Source organism: Loxodonta africana, chromosome Y, assembly GCF_030014295.1.
Source record: "Loxodonta africana isolate mLoxAfr1 chromosome Y, mLoxAfr1.hap2, whole genome shotgun sequence".
Classification (NCBI taxonomy): domain Eukaryota; kingdom Metazoa; phylum Chordata; class Mammalia; order Proboscidea; family Elephantidae; genus Loxodonta; species Loxodonta africana.
The window spans coordinates 25,832,573-25,851,614 of record NC_087370.1 but is presented as its reverse complement, the minus strand read 5'-3'; the positions used below and the strand labels follow the sequence as shown (position 1 = coordinate 25,851,614).

Below are 19,042 nucleotides of genomic sequence, written 5' to 3'. Positions count from 1 at the left end.
TGAAGCCCATTTGCCCAGAGAGAGAGCAAGATCATGGCTGCCCTTCTTCTTGTTTTTGCAATGGGTTATGACCACACATTGGGAGTCTTCCGGTGGGTCAAGCAAGTAAGCACTGGGCTGCTAACCGAAAGGTTGGAGGTTCAAGTCTGCCCAGAGGTGCCTTGGAAGAAAGGCCTGCTTATCTACTTCCAAAAGATCAAAGCCATTGAAAACCCTGTGGAGCACAGTTCTGCTCTGATCCACATGGGGTCGCCATGAGTTGGAATCAACTCGACAATGACTCTTAAAGGCCACCCATTAATGCAATTGGACAGTGAGAGCCAACTGTATGCCCAGTGACACAGATTTGTGGGCAGATAAGAAGCCTTGGGGTCCATCCCCCATCAACCAACCTCACTGACTTATCCGGAACACCACACATGGCAACGTGAGGAAAAGCTCAAGGACGCACCAGTTCTTCGATCTTTGCTTTGAGAGCTGGGTGACTAGTTAGTCAGGTTACTTTTTTTAATTGCAGAGGTCTGGGTGAGCAATTCTGAAGTTAGTTAATGTGTGTGTGGTAGGGCTGAACCCACATGTAACTGCATTGTGGAAAACGGGGGCCAGGTTTCTTGTTCGCTGAGGAGGAAGGTGGAGATATGCAAAGATGGAAGGCTAGATGCACCCTGTGGCGTTGGTTTGAAACTGGAGGTATCAAGAGGTAGGTAGGCAGACGGGTGGATGGTTACATAGACAGACGGATAGATGGACAGATAGACAGACAGACAGACAGATAGATGTTCTTTTTAGATGCCGTTGAGTCAGTTCTGGCTCACAGCAATGCCATATGTCAAAGCAGAACTGCCCCATAAGGTTTCCTAGGTTATAATCTTTATAGAAGCAGATCGCCGGGTTTTTCTCCCACAGATCCACTTGGTGGGTTTGAACCAACAACCTCTTGATTAGTAGCCAGGCACTTAACCCTTGTGCCACTAGGTCTCCTTTAGACTGATGGGTAGATAGATAGATACATACGTACACATGTATGATCATATATGAAATTATATATTATTTGTTATTTATATATTATCTGAGACCCTGGTGGTGCAGTGGCTAAGCATTTGACTGCTAACCAAAAGATCGGCAGTTCAAATTCATCAGCCACTCCTCAGAAGCCCTAGGGGGCAGTTCTACTCTGTCTTACAGCCTTGCTATGAGTTGGAATCAACTCGATGGCAATAGGTTTGGTTTGGCTTTATGTATTATCTATTATAATAACTGCCCGGCTGTTAACTGAAAGGTCAATGGTTCGACACTACCTGTGGCTGCACAGAAGATATGGGAGTCTGCTTGCATAGAGATTTACAGCCTTGGAAACTCTATGGGGTCACTATAAGTTGGAATCAACTTGACAGGAGTGGGTATTATAATATGATAACATATGATCTATCTGCCTCTACATCTATTATCTAGCTATCTACCAAACCAAACCTGTTGCCTCCGAGTGGATTCCAGCTCATAGTGACCCTACAGGACAGAGTAGAACTACCCCATAGGATTTCTGAGGCTGTAATCTTTACAGAAGCAGACTGTCACATCTTTCTCCCATGGAGCGACTGGTGGGTTCAAACCACTGATTTTTCGATGAGCTTCTGAGCAGTTTAACTCGTATGCTACCAGAGCTCCTATCTATCTACCTATATATATATATATATATATATATATATATATATATATATATATATATATATATCTATATATAATATCTACATTACATTACATTAAGGAGGGTGATTACATCACATTACACTGTATTACATACAGGAAGTTCCCAACTTACAATGGGGTTCCATTCTGACAACTCCATCATAACATGGTCCTGGCATAGGTCAAATACCTATTTTTTTTTTTTAGTTTTCATTATTATTGCCTTTTATTATCAGTATCTTTATAAATCTGGCATTGTTTTGAACACTGAATCATAAAACTGAGTATCTGCGAGTGAACATCTGAGGATAACATCCGCAACTATGTGCTGCAACCTATTACTAACAATAAGGTGTACACAAAAAAAGGATGGTCGTAAGTGCAGTTTGCTATAAGTCAAATACCTCATAAGTTGGGGACTGCCTGTACTAATAATACATGAATAAATGAATATAGCAATATATAATATGTATTATTATGTATAATATAATTCATACTAATATAAGTGAACATCAACATCAATGAATGAAAAGGAAAGCTTTTCCTTACAGTAGAATGTGAACGAATACGTTAGAAGGAATGATAGAAAATCACCATATCACAGTCACCAGGGTCATATCTTTTTCAGGCAAGAATCATCAGTGAGTGCTAAAACTGGTAGGTAAAAGTATGGAAACAGGGTGTTTACATGATCCGAAATAAGTCCACACAATACCGTAATTTTGGTATTTGGTAATTACACAGTGGAAAGTACTAACTTGAATGTGGAGACAGCTGATAAATGCCATTGGAATCAAGTGATCCAAGTGTCCATCCTCAGAATTGGGACAAAGAGACACCATGGTCCTTCTTAAAGAATGTGCCAAGAAGCACACACCATGGCTTCTGTGATGCTCACGCCAAAGTATCCGTGCCAAAAATGCCTAACTGGGACCTAACCATGGAAGACATCAGACAACCCTAAATGGAGGGACATTCCACAAGGTGACTAGCCTGTACCCTTCAAAATGATGTTTTCAATCACCTCATACACATGTAAAAGCTGGACAGTGACTAAGGAAGACCGAAGAAGAATGGAAGCCTTGAATTATGATGTTGGCAAAAGAATATTGAATATACCATGGATGATCAGAAGAATGAACAAATCTGTCTTGGAAGAAGTACAACCAGAGTGCTCTTTAGAAGCAAGAATGGCGAGACTTTGTCTCATATACTTTGGACATGTCGTCAGGAAAGATCAGTCCCTGGAGAAGGACATCATGCTTGGTAAAGTACAGGGTCAGCGAAAAAGAAGAAGACCCTTAACAAGATGGGCTGACACAGTGGCTGCAAAAATGGGCTCAACCATTGTGTAAGGCCAGGCAGTGTTTCATTCTGTCGTCCAACTCGAGAGCACCTAAGAACGACTAACAACTCTTCAAAATGGAGAAGGTCGTGAAAAATAAAGACAGCCTGAGACATTGTTCCAGGTTCAGGGAGATTAAAGCAACTGGAAAGCTGGGTTGGATTTGGACTGGACTGCTTTTTTTTGGAGTGGATGTTGGTAGGACAACTGGTAACATTCAAATAGAGCCTGTAGATTAGATAGTAACATCCCACCAGTGTGAATTTTCCAATTTTGATCATTATGATGTGGTTACCTAAGAGCATGTTCTTATCTACATGGGCATCATGTCTACAACTTATTGTCAAAAGTTTCTGCGGGAAAAAAATCGCCCATATGGAGAAATCAATAGAAATACACGTGGGAAATTATCCCAAACCAGCAGAGCAGTGTATAAAGATTTCTGTTGAGTGTACTCATCATCTCTTTATCCATAATATAAAAAATTCCTCAATGCACAACCTTGTGGAGTTAAATAGGACACACTCATATACTGAGGAACCATTAAAAGGCATCTTGATACTCATGAAGAGTGTGCTTCTTAGTTCAAGTAGGTACACGAGATGACATAGGCAGCTCCTGTCCAGAGGCGAGATGAGAAGGCAAAAAGGGATAGGAGCTGGTTGAATAGACATGGGAAATCTGGGGCGGAAAGGAGGAAGGTACAGTCACATTACAGGGAGAGCAACTAGGGTCACATAACAATGTGTGTATAAATTTTTGTATGAGAAACTAACTTGAGGCGTAAACTTTCATCTAAAGCACAATCAAAAAAAAGGCATCTAGATAGAGATTATTCATTGATTTTTTCAAGTCCCATTTACTGTTAATAAAAGATGGCGAAGCACCATGCACACTATGGTCTTGATTCATTTTTTTAAATAATATCTATGTTAACAGAAAGGACAGGAAAAATGTTTCTCAATACATGAAGGTTTATTCCCTGTGATGTGTGCCACAGAGGGCAGGGTGTAAGGGCTCAGCCTCAGAAACCAGGCAACCCAGGTTCAAACCCCAGCTCCCACTTGTTAACCTCAAATTGGGCAGATCATTTCATCAAGGACTTCTTAAGCCAAAAACTGCGCTCAATTCCCTGGGGGTCCCACTAAAATGCAGGCTCTGATGCACAGCTGTGGGCAGGGCTGGAATCCTCCATTTCTGACTCCCAGGTGATGCCCACGTTTTCTAGAACACTCAGACAACATAGCTCGTGTTTGAGTCTCCTGCAGCAGCTGTAACAAACTACCATACACTGGGGGGCTTAAAGCCACAGGAATTTATTCTCTCACAGCTCTGGAGACCAGAAGTCTGAAATCGAGGAGTGAGCAGATCCTTGTCCCCTCCAGAGGCTCTAGGGGAGGATCCTCCCTTGTCTCTCCCAGCTTCTGGTGGCCCCAGGCATTCCTGGGCTTGTGGCCTCATCACTCCAGTTCTCCATCTTCACATGGCTGTCTCCACTGTATGTGTCTCCTTTTCTGTGTCTTATAAGGACACCCTCTGTGGGTTTAGGGCCCACCCTACTCCAGGAAGTAGCCCTGGTGATGCAGTGGTTAAGAGCTTGGCTGCTAACCAGAAAAGGTTGGCAGTTCGAATCTACCAGCTGCTCCTTGGAAATCCTATGGGGGTGGTTCTACTCTGTCCTATAGGGTCAGTATGAGTTGGAATCGACTCAATGGCAATGAGTTTTTTTGATCTACTCCAGGATGACCTCCACATCTCAAGATCCTCCACTTAAGTACATCTGTAAACACTCTTTTTACAAATAAGGCCACGATCACAGGTCCTGGGGGTTAGGACGAGGATCTATCTTTTCAGGGGTGGAGGGGCACCTTTCAGCCCCTGCAGGGTGCACCCTCCATGTGCCTCAGCTTCTCATCGGCCCCAGGGAATCTTTATGAGGGTTAAACAATCAGCGTGTCTGCTATGGCAAAGCGTGTCTTCACTCACCAGCGTTTCTTGTGTTTTCCTACACCTACGCTTTTTCCCTTAAGAAGAAGACTTGTTTTGGACCTGGGAACAGGACATTTTAAACACTATTTCATAAAATGCTTTGAAGAGGCACAAGGGGGTTTTCTGGCAGCACAGAAATGTCCTGTATCTCAAGCGGGCTGGTGGGTTCCTTGCCGTGTGTATCTGTTTTAAGTTCATCCACACGGAGACATAAAATGTGTGAGTTCAACTGTACGTCACCAAAGTTAACTTAAATGAAGTTTCTAGGAGGGATTTTTTTTACTAGGATTGTGGAGTCACACGGTGGGGGGAGGTCACTGAAGACCCCTTACCAAAGACATTCTGAACGGTCTTTAGGCTTAGGAATACACATCAAACTAGCATTAAACACATACAGTCTTCTGCCATGAGAATATAGCTGTCGCCCCTAAACCTGCTGCCATCGAGTGGATTCTGACTCATAGTGACCCCATGTGTTACAGGCTAGAACTACCCCGTAGGGTTTCCTTGGCTGCGATCTTTACTGAAGCAGATTGTCAGATCTTTGTGGTGCTGCTGGGTAGGTTCAAACCACTAACCTCTCGATTATCAGTCGAGCGCCTAACCATTGTGCCACCAAAACCAAACCCACCACCCTCGAGTCAATTCCGACTCCTTAGAGGGTAGAATTAAATAACGGGCGTAAACTTTCTCTGAGTCTGTGAGAAAGAGACTGACTGTATCTGCCCGAGGTGTACGGGATACTTTATTCTACGCTAATCACCGTTAAGGACATAAGTGATCACAAAAGAGATGCGACTAACTTGAGCTGGCCGTTTCTGAACGTGGAGCAAAGATTCCATGAGGAAGAGCGTTTGAGCAAGGGGAAAGCCCCGACATTCAGAAGAGGAACTGGGGTTCCTTCCTTATTGCGAACACCTCCCAGGCTCTGTAGAGAGGAAGAGGGTTGAGTGCTCAGCCCCTCGTGAACATTACATCAGCTCTTTGAGCCCACAGGGTGGAAAATGTCTGATTGCTGAAAACAGAAACCCCCATTTTCCAGCTGAAAAGTGAGGTGTCCTGTGGTTGAAGGACTCCCACAAGCAGTGAGTCAGCAACAGGAACGGACAACCCCCTCTCTGAGCTCATGCCTGGCTCGAGAGAGAATGACATGGACGGGACCTGTGACCCCCTAGCTTGCGTGCTCACCGGTCATGATGGATGGAGTCATTTCTGCTGCGTCACCGATGGTCATGAGGTCTAGGTGAGGGGTACAATCGGGGCCCCCAGCCTCATCCTTTGTGTGGTCAGTGCTCTGAGACAGGGGAATGGGGGAACGGTGGGAGGCTTCCCACCAATTCTACAACATGCTTCCGGGCAGCCCATTTTTATCTTGCGATGGCGTCTTCTCACAACTGGTTCAGTATTGTCGTTGTTGCTGCTGCCGTAGACTTGGCCCCTGACTCCCGGTGACCCCGTGCACAACAACACACAACACTGCCTGGTCCTGCACCATCCCCATGAGCGGTCGCAGATCCAACCACAGCCATCCATTGGCTGATTTTCTGAAGTAGATTGCCAGGCCTTTCTTCCTAGTCTGTCTTAGTCTAGAGGCTCTGCTGAACCTGTCCAGCATCACAGCAACATGCAAGCCTCCACTGGTGGCGGCACGTGAGGTGTATCGGCTGGGAATCGAAACCAGGTCTCCTGCAGGGAAGCTCAGAATTCTGTGGCTGAACCACCCATGCTCCCAGTTCAAAAACCGCACGGCTGCTAACCACAAGGTCGGCAGTTCAAACCCACCAGAGGCTCCCCAGGAGAAAGATGTGGCAGTCTGCCTCCGTAAAGATGACAGCCTTGGGAACCCTACAGGGCAGTTCTACACTGTCCTATAGGGTCACTAGGAGTCAGGATCAACTTGACAGCAATGGGTTTGGTTTGACTTTTTTTTTTAAGGATTAGAGGCTATTTGGAAAGCAGAGGGAACTTGTGCTAGCCCATGTTGTCCTCACCCCGGCTCTACTTCTAAAATCCCCACATCCTCTTTTTCTCTCTGGGAGTTACTGATTCCCCTGAGCCATCCATCCGTGGTTATTGACATTCCCGGGGCGGCCAGCTCCATTAAAAGCTGCCGTTTTGTTCTTGTGTTGTCAAAGCTCCCACCTTTGAACACGAGCTCCTTGGCGGAAAGGGACTCGTGACTCCCACACTCCAACCCTACCCACAGTTGTTCAGAAAGCATTTGTTGGTTTTACTGGAGGTTAGTCATTTATTTGGAAATTTTAAGAGGCAGAGGTTTAGATTGCAAGGGGGCCCTGTTAAGGGAGACTGTCTATACTGAGAGAAAAAGAGAAAGACAGAGCGACAGACAGGGAGAGAGACAGAGACAGAGAGACAGGCTGGTAGATAGAGATGCAGAGGGAGAGAGACAGAGACAGAGAGACAGAACAGAAAAAGACCCAGAGAGAGAGAGGAAGACAGAGACAGAGAGACAGAAATGGATACACAGAGACAGAGAGACAGAAAAAGAAGGAGACCCAGAGAGAGAGAGAGGGAGAGAAAGACAGAGACAGAGGGAGAGACACAGGGACAGAGAGGCAGAGGCAGAGAGAGACCCAGAGAGAGAGAAAGAGAGACAAAGACAGAGAGGTCTTCGTGTTTTTGATTTCCACACCGATCCAATGCACTTGCCTTCAAAATCCCCACCCTCATCAAGACCCCCTCCTCAGACCAAAGAACACTGCAGAACACATTTCTAAGATCGAAAAGATAAGTTAATTTTGCTTACCTATTTTGTTTTAAAAGTACAGTTTTATGCTACCTCTTGAAACAACCGTACCTCATCCAGGTAAGGGATTACCTGCCTTAAAAATGGTTGCACTGAATTTTGCTGATTTGTTTTGATTTCTGGCCACCGACTACCACGGTGCTGCCGTCAGAACATATCTAGGCAAAACTCTAAAGCTCGTCTCGTTGGATTAACACGATGTGGTCTATCCGTATGATGGAGTATCGCTCAGCCATCAAGAGAAACGAAGCCCTGACGCACGCCACAGCGTGGATGAACCTTGGAAACGTGATGCCGAGTGAAAGAAGCCAGACGCGAAAGGACAGATGAAGTAGGATTCCACTTATCTGAAATCCATTAAAAAAATAGGCAAATTGATAGAGACACGAAGGAGATTAGTGGCTCCAGGGGGAGAAAGGAGTGACTTCTAACAGGCGCAGGGTTTTGTTTGGGGACGATGAAGACATCCTGGAGCTAACTGGATGGTGCCCAGCTACCATTATAAACGCTTTGATCAACGAGTCTACAACAGAATCCTGATCAAAAGGGGGGAAAATGCAAAACAGAATTTCAAATGTTCATAGAATCTAGGCTTCCTGAAGCCATGAAGCTGGATGAACCCCCGAAACTATTGCCCTGAGATCATCTTTAAACCTTAAACCAAAAATATCTCCTGAAGTCTTCTTAAAACCAAACAGTAGTCTACCTACGTTAACTAGCAGAGAATCTCTGCCTTGAGCATGGATGGTGCTCTTTTTTAAGATCTGTATTATGGGATCAAATTGACAACAGCAACTCAAAAGGTTGGATGGGAAGCTCAGGGCAGTGAGTTTATGTGAACTGGGGAGGAACAACTCAGAAAAGGAGAGTGAGAATGGTTGTACAACTCGAAGGATGTCATCCATGTCACTGAGTTGTACATGTAGAAACCATCGAATCGGTGTGCGTTCTACTGTGTATATTAACAGCAAAAAATAAGTAAACAAATTACTTTAAAAGAGATGATCTGGGACTAGATAGAGGGGATGGTAGCGCAACATGCTGAGCTGTGTGCACTGTGAAAGGGCGATTATACGGTCCGTGAGTTCTGTCCCAAAGCTGTTCTAAAGCCTCATCCCCTGCCGTGCTGTGTTCCTGGTCTGGTCTCAGTCCCTGTTTACCTCCCTCGCTTCTGACCTTTCCTTCTCACAGTGACTGCACATCGAGGTCCACCAAGAGGTGGGTCTGTGAAAATGAACCCTGGTATCTCCAGGGTCTGATTACCCAGTAAGGAAGGTACACACGGGCTTGCAGTGAGCAAGGTACACATGGGTTTACAGGGAGCAAGGTACGTGTGGGCTTATAGTGAGCAAGGTACACAGGGGCTTACGGTAAGCAAGTGTCGTGGATTGAATCGTGTCCCCCCCAAAATATCTGTCCATTTGGCTAGGTCACGATTCCCTTGTACGACTGTATGATTGTGTACCATTTTATTTTCTGATGTGACTTCCCTATATACTGTAAACCCTATCACTATGATGTAGTAAAATCGATAAGCGGCGATTATATTGATGAGGTCTACAAGATTAGGAAGTGTCTTAAGCCAACCTCTTTTGAGATATAAAAGAGAGAAGCAAGCAGAGAGACATGGGGACCTCATACCTCCAAGAAAGCAGTGCCAGGAGCAGAGCTCGTCCTTTGGACCTCAGGTTCCTGCACTGAGATGGCCCCTGACAAAGGGAAGATTGATGACAAGGACCTTTCTCCAGAGCCAACAGAGAAAGACTTCTCCTGAAGCTGGGGCCTTGAACTTTGACTTCTAGCCTACTGGACTGTGAGAGAATAAACTTCTCTTTGTTAAAGCCATCCATGTTTGGTATTTCTGTTATAGCAGCACTAGATGACTAAGACAGGGGCTTATAATGAGCAAGGTACACACAAGATTACAGTGAGCAAGGTATACACGGGTTGACAGTGAGCAAGTGTCATGGACTGAATTGTGTTCCCCAAAAATATTTGTCAACTTGATTAGGCCATGATTCCCAGTATTGTGTGGTTGTTCTCCATTTTGTAATTGTAATTTTATGTTATAGAGGATTAGAGTGGGATTGTAACACCCTTAGCAGGTCACATCCCTGATCCAATGTAAAGGGAGTTTCCCTGTGATGCAGCCTGCATCACGTTTTATCTCTCAAGAGATAAAAGGAAAAGGGAGTGAGCAGAGATATGGGGACCTCATACCACCAAGAAGGCAGTGGTGGGAGCAGATCGCTTCCTTTGGACCCAGGGCTTCTGCAGGGAGAATCTCCTAATCCAAGGGAAGATTGATGACAAGGACCTTCCTCCAGAACCAGCAGAGAAAACCTTCCCCTGGAGCTGATGCCCTGAATTTGGACTTATAGCCTACTTTATTTACTGTGAGGAAATAAATTTGTCTTTGTTAAAGCCATCCACTTGTGGTATTTCTGTTATAGCCACACTAGATAATCAAGACAAGAAGGTACACACGGGCCTACAGGAAGCAAGGTGCTCACCAGATTATAGTAAGCAAGGTACACATATCCTCACATGTCTCTGATATGGTTTTCTTTGATCAAAGATGTGGTGAAACCCATCTGAAATGGTGCAGTAGAGATGACTAAGGAAAAACGATTAACCATGTGCATGCCTGCTGACCCCAACTAGCTGGTGTGAAACCCTGGGTGCTTCTGTAAAACAACCTCTGAGGTCTGTAACCCACGTGTTGGATTTTGTTCTCCCCCACCTCCACCCCCTGGTAAAACCTGAATGCGACAGAAATGTGGAGATGAATAGATTTGTACCACGTTGTCTCAGTCATGCAGGCAGTTACGTCCTTTAAATACCAAGAACCCCCTTCTACGTTTAGAAAGTCATGCCCAGGTTTTCTTTTTTTTAATGTAGAAAAGGTAATTAATTACAATAATTTGCTGCGGCAATTGTGGCTATACCAAGGGGATTTGCCCCCAAAACTCTTGTAGATATTTTAGGGATTGGTCTGTGACGTGAGGCCAAAAGAGCGGACAGCTGGTAGACCACAGAATGTACAGTTTAGATTTTCGCTGCTGTTGTCGTTTGTCGTTAGCTGTGCCGATTCACGGTGACTCCGTGCACAGGGGAACAAAAGTGCCTGGACCTGCACCTTCCCCACGGCTGGCTGAGGAACAGGCCATTGGGATGAAGCCAGGGTTTCCACTGGCTGATTTTTGGAAGCAGGTAGCCAGGCCTTTCTTCCTAGTCTGTCTTAGTCTGGAAGCTCCAATGAAACCTGTTCAGCACCAGGCAAGCCTCCACTGACAGACGAAACGTGGGTCTACGTGAGATGCGTTCGCTGAGAATCGAACCTGGTTCTCCCACCTGTGAGTGGAGAATTCGACCACTGCCGTCACACGGCTTAGATAACTTCCTTCAAAATCCTTGCGCCACTTCACCTCTGCTTGGTATACAGCCGTTTAAGTAGTCTTGGCAATCATAGAGATAGCCAGGGCCCACGGCATTAATCAGAAATGAAGAATTTCCAATCAAGTAACTCTTTTTGTCTGCCCTGGAGGGAGGACCAGAGAGTCTAGGGAAGAACCGATGTAACCAACCAGTAGCCATCAAGCCACCCTGACTCCTGGCGGACCCATGTGTCTCAGAGTAGGACTGCTCCCCCCTGGGTTTTCAGTGGCTGAGTTTTGGGAGGAGATTGCCAGGCCTTTCTTTCAAGGTGCCTCTGGGTGGCCTCGAACCTCCAGCCTCTCAGTTAGCAGTCAAGTGCTTTCGCCATTTGCACACCCAGAGACTCCCGAGCCAACATACCACCCCTCCTTAAGCGCCCCTCCCAGAGAACAAGCTGACATTCCGATTACTATCCCCTGATCCCAAGTTTCCACCCCGCTCCCCACACCTGGGCTTTCTAGCCTGGTTTTCTCTCAATTGCTGTCCTAGTTATGTAGTGCTGATGCTGTCCTCTCTACCCATATCTAGTGCTGACAGAGGAGCGCCGGTAGCACAGTGATTAAGAGCTCAGCTGCTAACCCCAAGGTCAGCAGTTCCAACCCACCAACAACTCCTTGGAAACCCTATGGGGCACTTCTACTGTGTCCTGTGGGGTTGCCATGAGGCTGAATGGGCTCCAGGGCAATGAGTTATGTATCTATACCTATTCTCTCTATCCGTCTTTATCATCTGTAGCCTGTCTATCCTCCCTGTCATCTGTATCCCTGCTATTCTCTCTACCTCTACCCTCTCTGTCCATCTCTATAGCCTGTCCGTTCTTGCTGTGATTCATCTCTATTAATCTCTCTCTTCTCATCTCTCTTTCCTTCCCTATCCTCTCTATCCATCTCTATTCTCTCTGTTCACCTTTATCCTCTCTACTCTCTCTCTCCTCTTTATCCACCTCTTCCTCTCTATCTCTATCCTCTCTATTCTATATATATATATCCTTTCTATCCACCTCTATAATCTCTATCCTCTCTGTCAACCTCTATCATTCATCTCTATTATCTCTCTCCTGTCTCTTCTTCCCTATCCTCTCTATAATCTCTATCCATCTCTCGTATCATGTCTATCCATCTTTATCCTCTCTGTTCACCGCTATCCTCTCCGTCCACCTCTGTCCTCTCTATTCTATCTCTATCCATCTCTTGGCTCTCTATCATGTCCGTCCACCTCCATCCTCTCTCTTCTGTCTCTATCCTCTCTCTTCTGTCTCTGTCCTCTCTCTTCTGTCTCTATCCTCTCCGTCCACCTCTAGCCTCCCTATCCTTGCTATCATTCATCTCTATTATCTCTCCCCTTCTCTCTTGTCTCTTGTCTCTTTCAGCTCCTGTTCCTCCATTCCTTGGCCATCTCCAAGTGACATCTGTCTTCCCCTATCTGTGCTTGCTTCTTTGCCTAATCTACTTCCTTTACATCCCAAAAGAGATTGACTCAAGGCACACCCTACACTAATCTTATCTCATTAACATGACAAAGAAAACCCATTCCTAAACGGGATTCTAACCACAGATTAAAAAAAAAAAAAAAAAACTCATTGCCATGGAGTCAATTCTGACTCATAGAGACCCTATAGGACAGAATAGAACTGCCCACAGAGTTTCCAAGGATCACCTGGTGGATTCCAACTGCCGACCTTTTGGTTAGCAGCTGAAGCACTTAACCACTATACCACCAGGGTTTCCATAACCACAGATATGAGGGTTAGGGTTCACAGCACTTACTCTGGGGGTCACGATTCAATCCATAACAGTGTATGTAAAAGACAATGCTTCTTCCCTAACTCTTGAGACGCTTCCAGGTCTAATGGTCAGAGCTGTCTCCTATAACAACAGCCCCCTCCCCTGATTTTAATAGTTCCTTCCTCTTTTCCTTTCTGAAGAAAACCTCTCCCTGCCAAAGTCTGGATCCGGTTTTTAGCCCTGGTGGTGCAGTGGTTAAGAGCTATGGCTGTTAACCAAAAAGTCAGCAGTTCGGATCCACCCGCTGCTCCTTGGAAACTCTATGGGGCAGTTCTACTCTGTCCTCTAGGGTCACTATGAGACTCGACAGCAACAGGTTATTGTCACCTCAAACACAAGGGGCCCTGGTGCCACAGTGGTTAAGAGCTCAGCTGCTAACTGAAAGGTCAGCGGTTCTAACACACCAGTAGCTCTTCGTTAGAAAGACCTGGCGATCTGCTCCTGTACAGATTGTAGCCTAGGAAACCCTATGGGGCAGTTCTCTTCTGTCACATGGGGGTACTACGAGTCAGAATCAGCTGAACAGCACCCAACAACAACAACAACCCACAATCAGAGGAGTCCTTAAGTGATGCAAACAGTTAAGCACTCGGCTGCTAACTGAAAGGTGGGCAGTTCGAAAACACCCACCAGCTCCTAGGGAGAAAGACCTGGCAGTCGGCTCCTATAATGATTACAGCCTAGGAAGCCCTATGGGCAGTTCTACTCTATCACATGAGCTCACTGAGTCTCAATCAACTGGGTTGCACCCAGCAACAACTATCTCAAACATACGTTGTCGCTCCTTCCCACCTGGACCCACTTTTCATTTCTATTTAAATTGAACTGCTGAGATGGCATCACCCACTGATGGTCCATGGTGGACCCACTCAGCAGCTACGTCATGACAGATTTATGGTGGGGACACCGGGCAAGACCCCCTGCACCATCCTTAGATACTCATAGGTCCCTGTTCACCTTTAATTACTTCTTAATGGTTTTCACACCTCTAGTCGTCTTGGGTACAAAGTGATGCATTGAAAGAAAAGAAATACAAACCACAAAAGTCTTCATACAGAAAGCAAACTTAAGCATTTTCTAAGAAGTTACTAGAAAGACTTTGAGCACACTTGGCTGGATGGCAAGAAGGCAGATTTAGAAGTGTATACCCACTTCTGCCCGTGCCCGTGGTTGAGGTTGGGTCAGAATCTGTCTACGGTGCACCTTCCCGCAAACACATTCCAAGTCAGGGCTCATTAAAGGAGGAAGAAGGGAATCTCAAGAAGTGCCCCAACGGGCCTGCAGAGACTGGAGAAGCCCAGAGAGTATGGCTCCCAGACACCCTTTTAGCTCAGTACTGAAGTCACTCCTGAGGTTCACCCTTCAGCCAAAGATTGGACAGGCCCATAAAACAAAACAAGACTGAAGGGGCACACCAGCCTAGGGGCAAGGACAAAAAGGCAGAATAGAATAGGAAAGCTGGGGATGGGGAACCCAAAGTCGAGAAGGGGAGAGTGTTGACATGTTGTGGGTTGGCAACCAATGTCACAAAACAGTACGAGTATTAACTGTTTAATGAGAAGCTAGTTCACTCTGTAAACTTTCCCTTAAAGCACAATTTAAAAAGAAAAGAAAGAAATGGCCCAACAATCAATGAATCCTGATAGAAAGGGAAAAAATGTGGAACAGAACTTCAAATTCTCACAGAGCCACGGCTTAACTGGGCCCGTCAAGACTGGAGGGCTCCCCGAGAATATGCTCTGAGATACTCTATAAACCTGGAACAGAAACTAGCCACTGACATCATGTTTTCACTAAATAGCAGGTTAGCTCAAAAAACAAAGACTGTCACCCACGAGTAAACCCAGTGAGTACTACCACAAAAACCAAACCTGCTGCCATCAAGCCGATTCTGACTCATAGCGACCCTGTAGGACACAGTAAAACTGCCCCACTGGGTTTCAAAGGAGTGGCTGGTGGATTCAAACTGCCTACCTTTCAGTTAGCAGCCGAGCTCTTAACCACTGTGCCACCAGGGCCGCACGAATACTACACTCCTTTTAAAAAAAAAAATCTTCTATATGGGACCAAATGGCCAACGATTATCCTGAAGCAAAGATGAGAAGGTTGGAGGGCTGTGAGACCAGGAAGCTGAAAAGGCAAATCTAGAGCAGAAATGATGAGACTATCCCTCTAAGTCAGCAAACAATACATGTAGAAATTGTCGAATGGGAACCTGTTTTGCTGTGAACACTTTCACCAAAAATACAACAAAATGTGAATTACAAAAAAAAAGAAAGAAATAGCCTGACAAAGATATAGAGGTCAGAGTTTAACAGTGCCTTAACGCTGGTGGTACAATGGTTAAGCACTTGGCTGCTAACGAAAAGGTGTGTGATTTGAACCCACCCAGAGGCTCTATGAGAGAAAGAGTGGACCATCTGCTCCCATAAAGATTACAGCCTAGGAAACCCTATGGAGCAGGTCTACTCCATTACATGGCGTCCCACAAGTCAGAATCAACTCAACGGCCCACGACAACAACACGAACCGAAAGTTGGCAGTTGGGACCCACCTAGAGGTGCCTTGGGAGAAAGGCCTGGAGATCTGCTTCCATAAAGATTACAGCCTAGAAAACTCTACGGGGCCGTTCTACTTTGTCACGCTGGGTCACTATGAGTGGGACTCAACTCAATATCAACAAGTACAAGGGGCGAGAGGGAAGAGGGAAAAGGGGATCTTGGCTAAGCCAGCACTGAGTTTCTGCTTATGGGGATGAAAAAAAAAGGCCGTGGATGTTGGTGATAGCTGCCCAGCACGACTGATGTAATTGATTTCATTGCATTGTCCAAGTGGCCCATGCTGAATTGGCAAATATTGTGTTCTCTATATTTTTACAACAATAAAAAAGAAAGAAAGAAATGGACTAAAATGTGTTGTTCGCATTCGTCATTGCTCTGCCTTTGTCCCTGGCAGGCAGCAGAGCCGCGTGGAACATGCGTCCACATTGTCACCGGAGTCACACAGGTGCTACCTGGAGCCCAGCGGACAGGTACACACAGGCTTCACCACACCTCTGGCTGGGTGGTCTCGAAACCCTGTTTGTATCCATGAGTCCAGGAACAAAGGCGATAGCAGGGAATAAGCCAGGTGTGCAGGAGGCTGGCAAAGAGAGGGAAGGCGAGCACGGCGTTGTGGTTGGCTAATGGGGACAGGTCAGACCCTAAGGGGCCGTGGAATGCCATACCTGGCTTGGACCTGTGGGAGGCGCTGCAGCTGGACAGTCAACTGCAGGCTTAGCTGCCTGACTGGAGACCCACCCACGTTCTCCCATCTGGCTTCTCACATTTGTACTTAACCCCCACCTGTCTGTCAGGGTGCTGTACTGTGGGGGCTTGAGCGTTGCCGCGATGCTGGAAACTGAGACACTGATATTTTTCCAACTATCAGCAGGGTCACCCATGGTAGGCGGATTTCAACTGAGCTTCCAGACTAAGACAGGCTAGGAAGAAAAGCCTGGTGATTACTTCCAAACACTAGCCAAAGAAACCCTTAAGGATCCCAACAGGATATTGTCCTATAAAGACCTAGAAAACGATTCTGTAGATTGGAAGGCGCTCAAAACACACAGTGGCTGCGACAATGGGCTCAAGCTCCCCAAAGGTGGTGAAGATGGCACAGGACCGGGCAACACTGTGTTGTGTTGTGCACGCGGTCAATGTGAGCCACAGCTGACTCAATGGCATCTAACAACAAGACTTGTAACTTGACACTCCCGGAGTTCACCCTTCCTCCAAAGACTAGACAGTCCCCTAGAACCAAATGGGGATAAATGAGCAGAGCAGCCCAGGGGCAAGGATGAGAAGGCAGGAGGGGACAGGATAGCTGGATGGATGGAAATGGGGAATCCAAGGTCGAGAAGGGGAAGGTGTTGGCATGTCGTGGGATTGATACCCAATGTCACAAAATAATATGTGTATTAATTGTTTAACGAGAAACTAGTTTGTTCTGCAAACCTTCAGCTAAAGTACAAAAAAAAAATTTTTTTTAATAAAAATAAAAAATATTTGTATCATGAGCATAGAGCCTGGCAATGAGTTTCTCACAAGTCTGCAGGAACAAGACCGTGAAGACAGAAAGACAAGAATTCTGATTACTGTCAAAAGGTAGTAGCCCCTGAAAGCCCAGGGAGGCGTGAGGTCCAGTCGGGCCCCTGCCTGGGGTCTGGGTGCTGGTACTGATTATTTCTTGGATGGCACCAAAACCCATTTTGCAAGCCCCTTGACTTTGTCTGAGGTGTTGTTACAAGGTGAGCTCACCCCAAGAACATAAATATTAATTTAAACAAAAACTTTCACCCTCGTTGAAAGCAGAAATATGAAAATGACGGTCATCTGAGCCTAGAATCTTAGCAGACAAGGGTCCATTTCTTATTGATTCAAGCCTGATCCTGTGTTCAAACAAAGAGGGGTGCTGTTTACAACAGGTTGACCCATTGCTATCAAGTCAGCTCTGACTCATGGTGGTCCCATGTGTGTCAGAGTAGAACTGGGCTCTACGGGGTTTTCGTGGGCTGATTTCTTGGAAGTAGGTTGCCAAGTCTGTCTTCTGAGGCACGTCTGGGTGGACTTGAACCTCCAACCTTTTGTTAGCAGACTAGCTTGTTAACTGCACCACCCAGGGATTCCAGAAGTAGGTTTAGATGACCTGAATTTCTCACAGGCACAGAGAAATTTTGATATGTCCGTTGTAACTTCTATGAAAAAAGAGTGTGGCTGACAAACACATCAAGGGAGAGAATAAAAAAAGAGGGTTTTGACATACAGAACACAGCCTTGCTACCATTAGTGAATTTGATGACCGAAGATTTTATAGAAGAACACTGATCAAAAGGGGGTAAGATGTAGAACAGAATTCCAAATTCCCATGGAGCTCAGGCTTCTGCAGCCACAGAGACCGGAAAAACCCCCAAAACTATCGCCCTGAGATAATCTCTAAACCTTTAACCAAAAATATCTCTGAAGTCTACTTTAAACCAAACGATTATTCAGTTTAACTTTGTAAAGAATGTCTGTCTTAAGCATTGTGCTCTTTTAAGAGGTATCTGTATGGGATCAAATCAACAACAGCAACTCCGAAGATTATATAGAAAACTTAGGGAGCAGTGAGATTACATTAATAGGGGAGGAACAATTTGGAAAAGGAGGTGCACAACCGAAAGAAGGTCATTGATGTCACAGAATTGTACGTGTAGAAATTGTTGACTCGGCGCCTAGTCTGTCTATATTCTCAACAACAACAAAGATCAATAAAATGAATTTTTAAAAACATCCAGAACATTTGACACCCACGGTGCCCACCTCCCCAGGGGACAGCTCACCAGGTCCTGATTCCTCCAGAGCCACCGGATCTCCCAGCAGAAGCAGAGTGGCCACTGCCCAGGGCAGGAAGGAGTGCCTCATTCTGAGAGAGGAGCAGACAGGTCTGCAGGTTTGGTGAGCACCCGGGGGTTAGGGTTCAGGACTAATGTGCTAGGGCCACCGCATTTTAAACGGATGAAAGCCAAACTGGGGAAATGACTACAGGAAGCGAAGACTCACGTCTTATTTTTAAAATGGCATTTGTAACGCACACACTCATGCCCGTGTGGGACAGCTATTTGCATGCACTTTGATGGTTTCCCTCTTGAAAGCTTATCAAGAACTAACTTTCTTCATCCAGCCCTGGATTCTTACAGATCTCAGATGAGGTTGCGGATGGGGACGTTTGCTGAAGACACACTTTGCGAGGGGCCCCCCATATCCACGATCTCACTGAAGTCTCCCCACAACTTCCTGAGAAATGGGTGTGGCCATCATGACCCCCATCATTAAGAGCCAGAGCCAGGATTCGAACCCACATACGAAAGACCTGGAGATCTGTTGCCTTAACGATTACAGCCTAGGAAACACTATGGGCAGTTCCTCTTGGGGTCCCTATGAGTCGGAATCAATGGGACGACACACAACAATAGTCTCTCTTTTGTTTAATTTTATTATGCTTTAGGTGAAAGTT

General features: G+C 45.8%; 1 protein-coding gene across 1 annotated transcript in view; it reads right to left on the bottom strand.

Annotated features, from left to right (window-relative positions):
• The window catches only part of LOC135227211 (cytokine receptor-like factor 2), a 61,706-nt gene extending 43,130 nt beyond the window's left edge, over window positions 1-18,576 (bottom strand). Inside the window, exon 1 of the mRNA XM_064278844.1 lies at window positions 18,369-18,576. Coding sequence (XP_064134914.1) covers window positions 18,369-18,450 — 82 coding nt within the window. The 5' untranslated portion in view covers window positions 18,451-18,576. The remainder of the gene's footprint in view (window positions 1-18,368) is intronic.
• Between the last annotated feature and the right edge of the window lie 466 nt (window positions 18,577-19,042).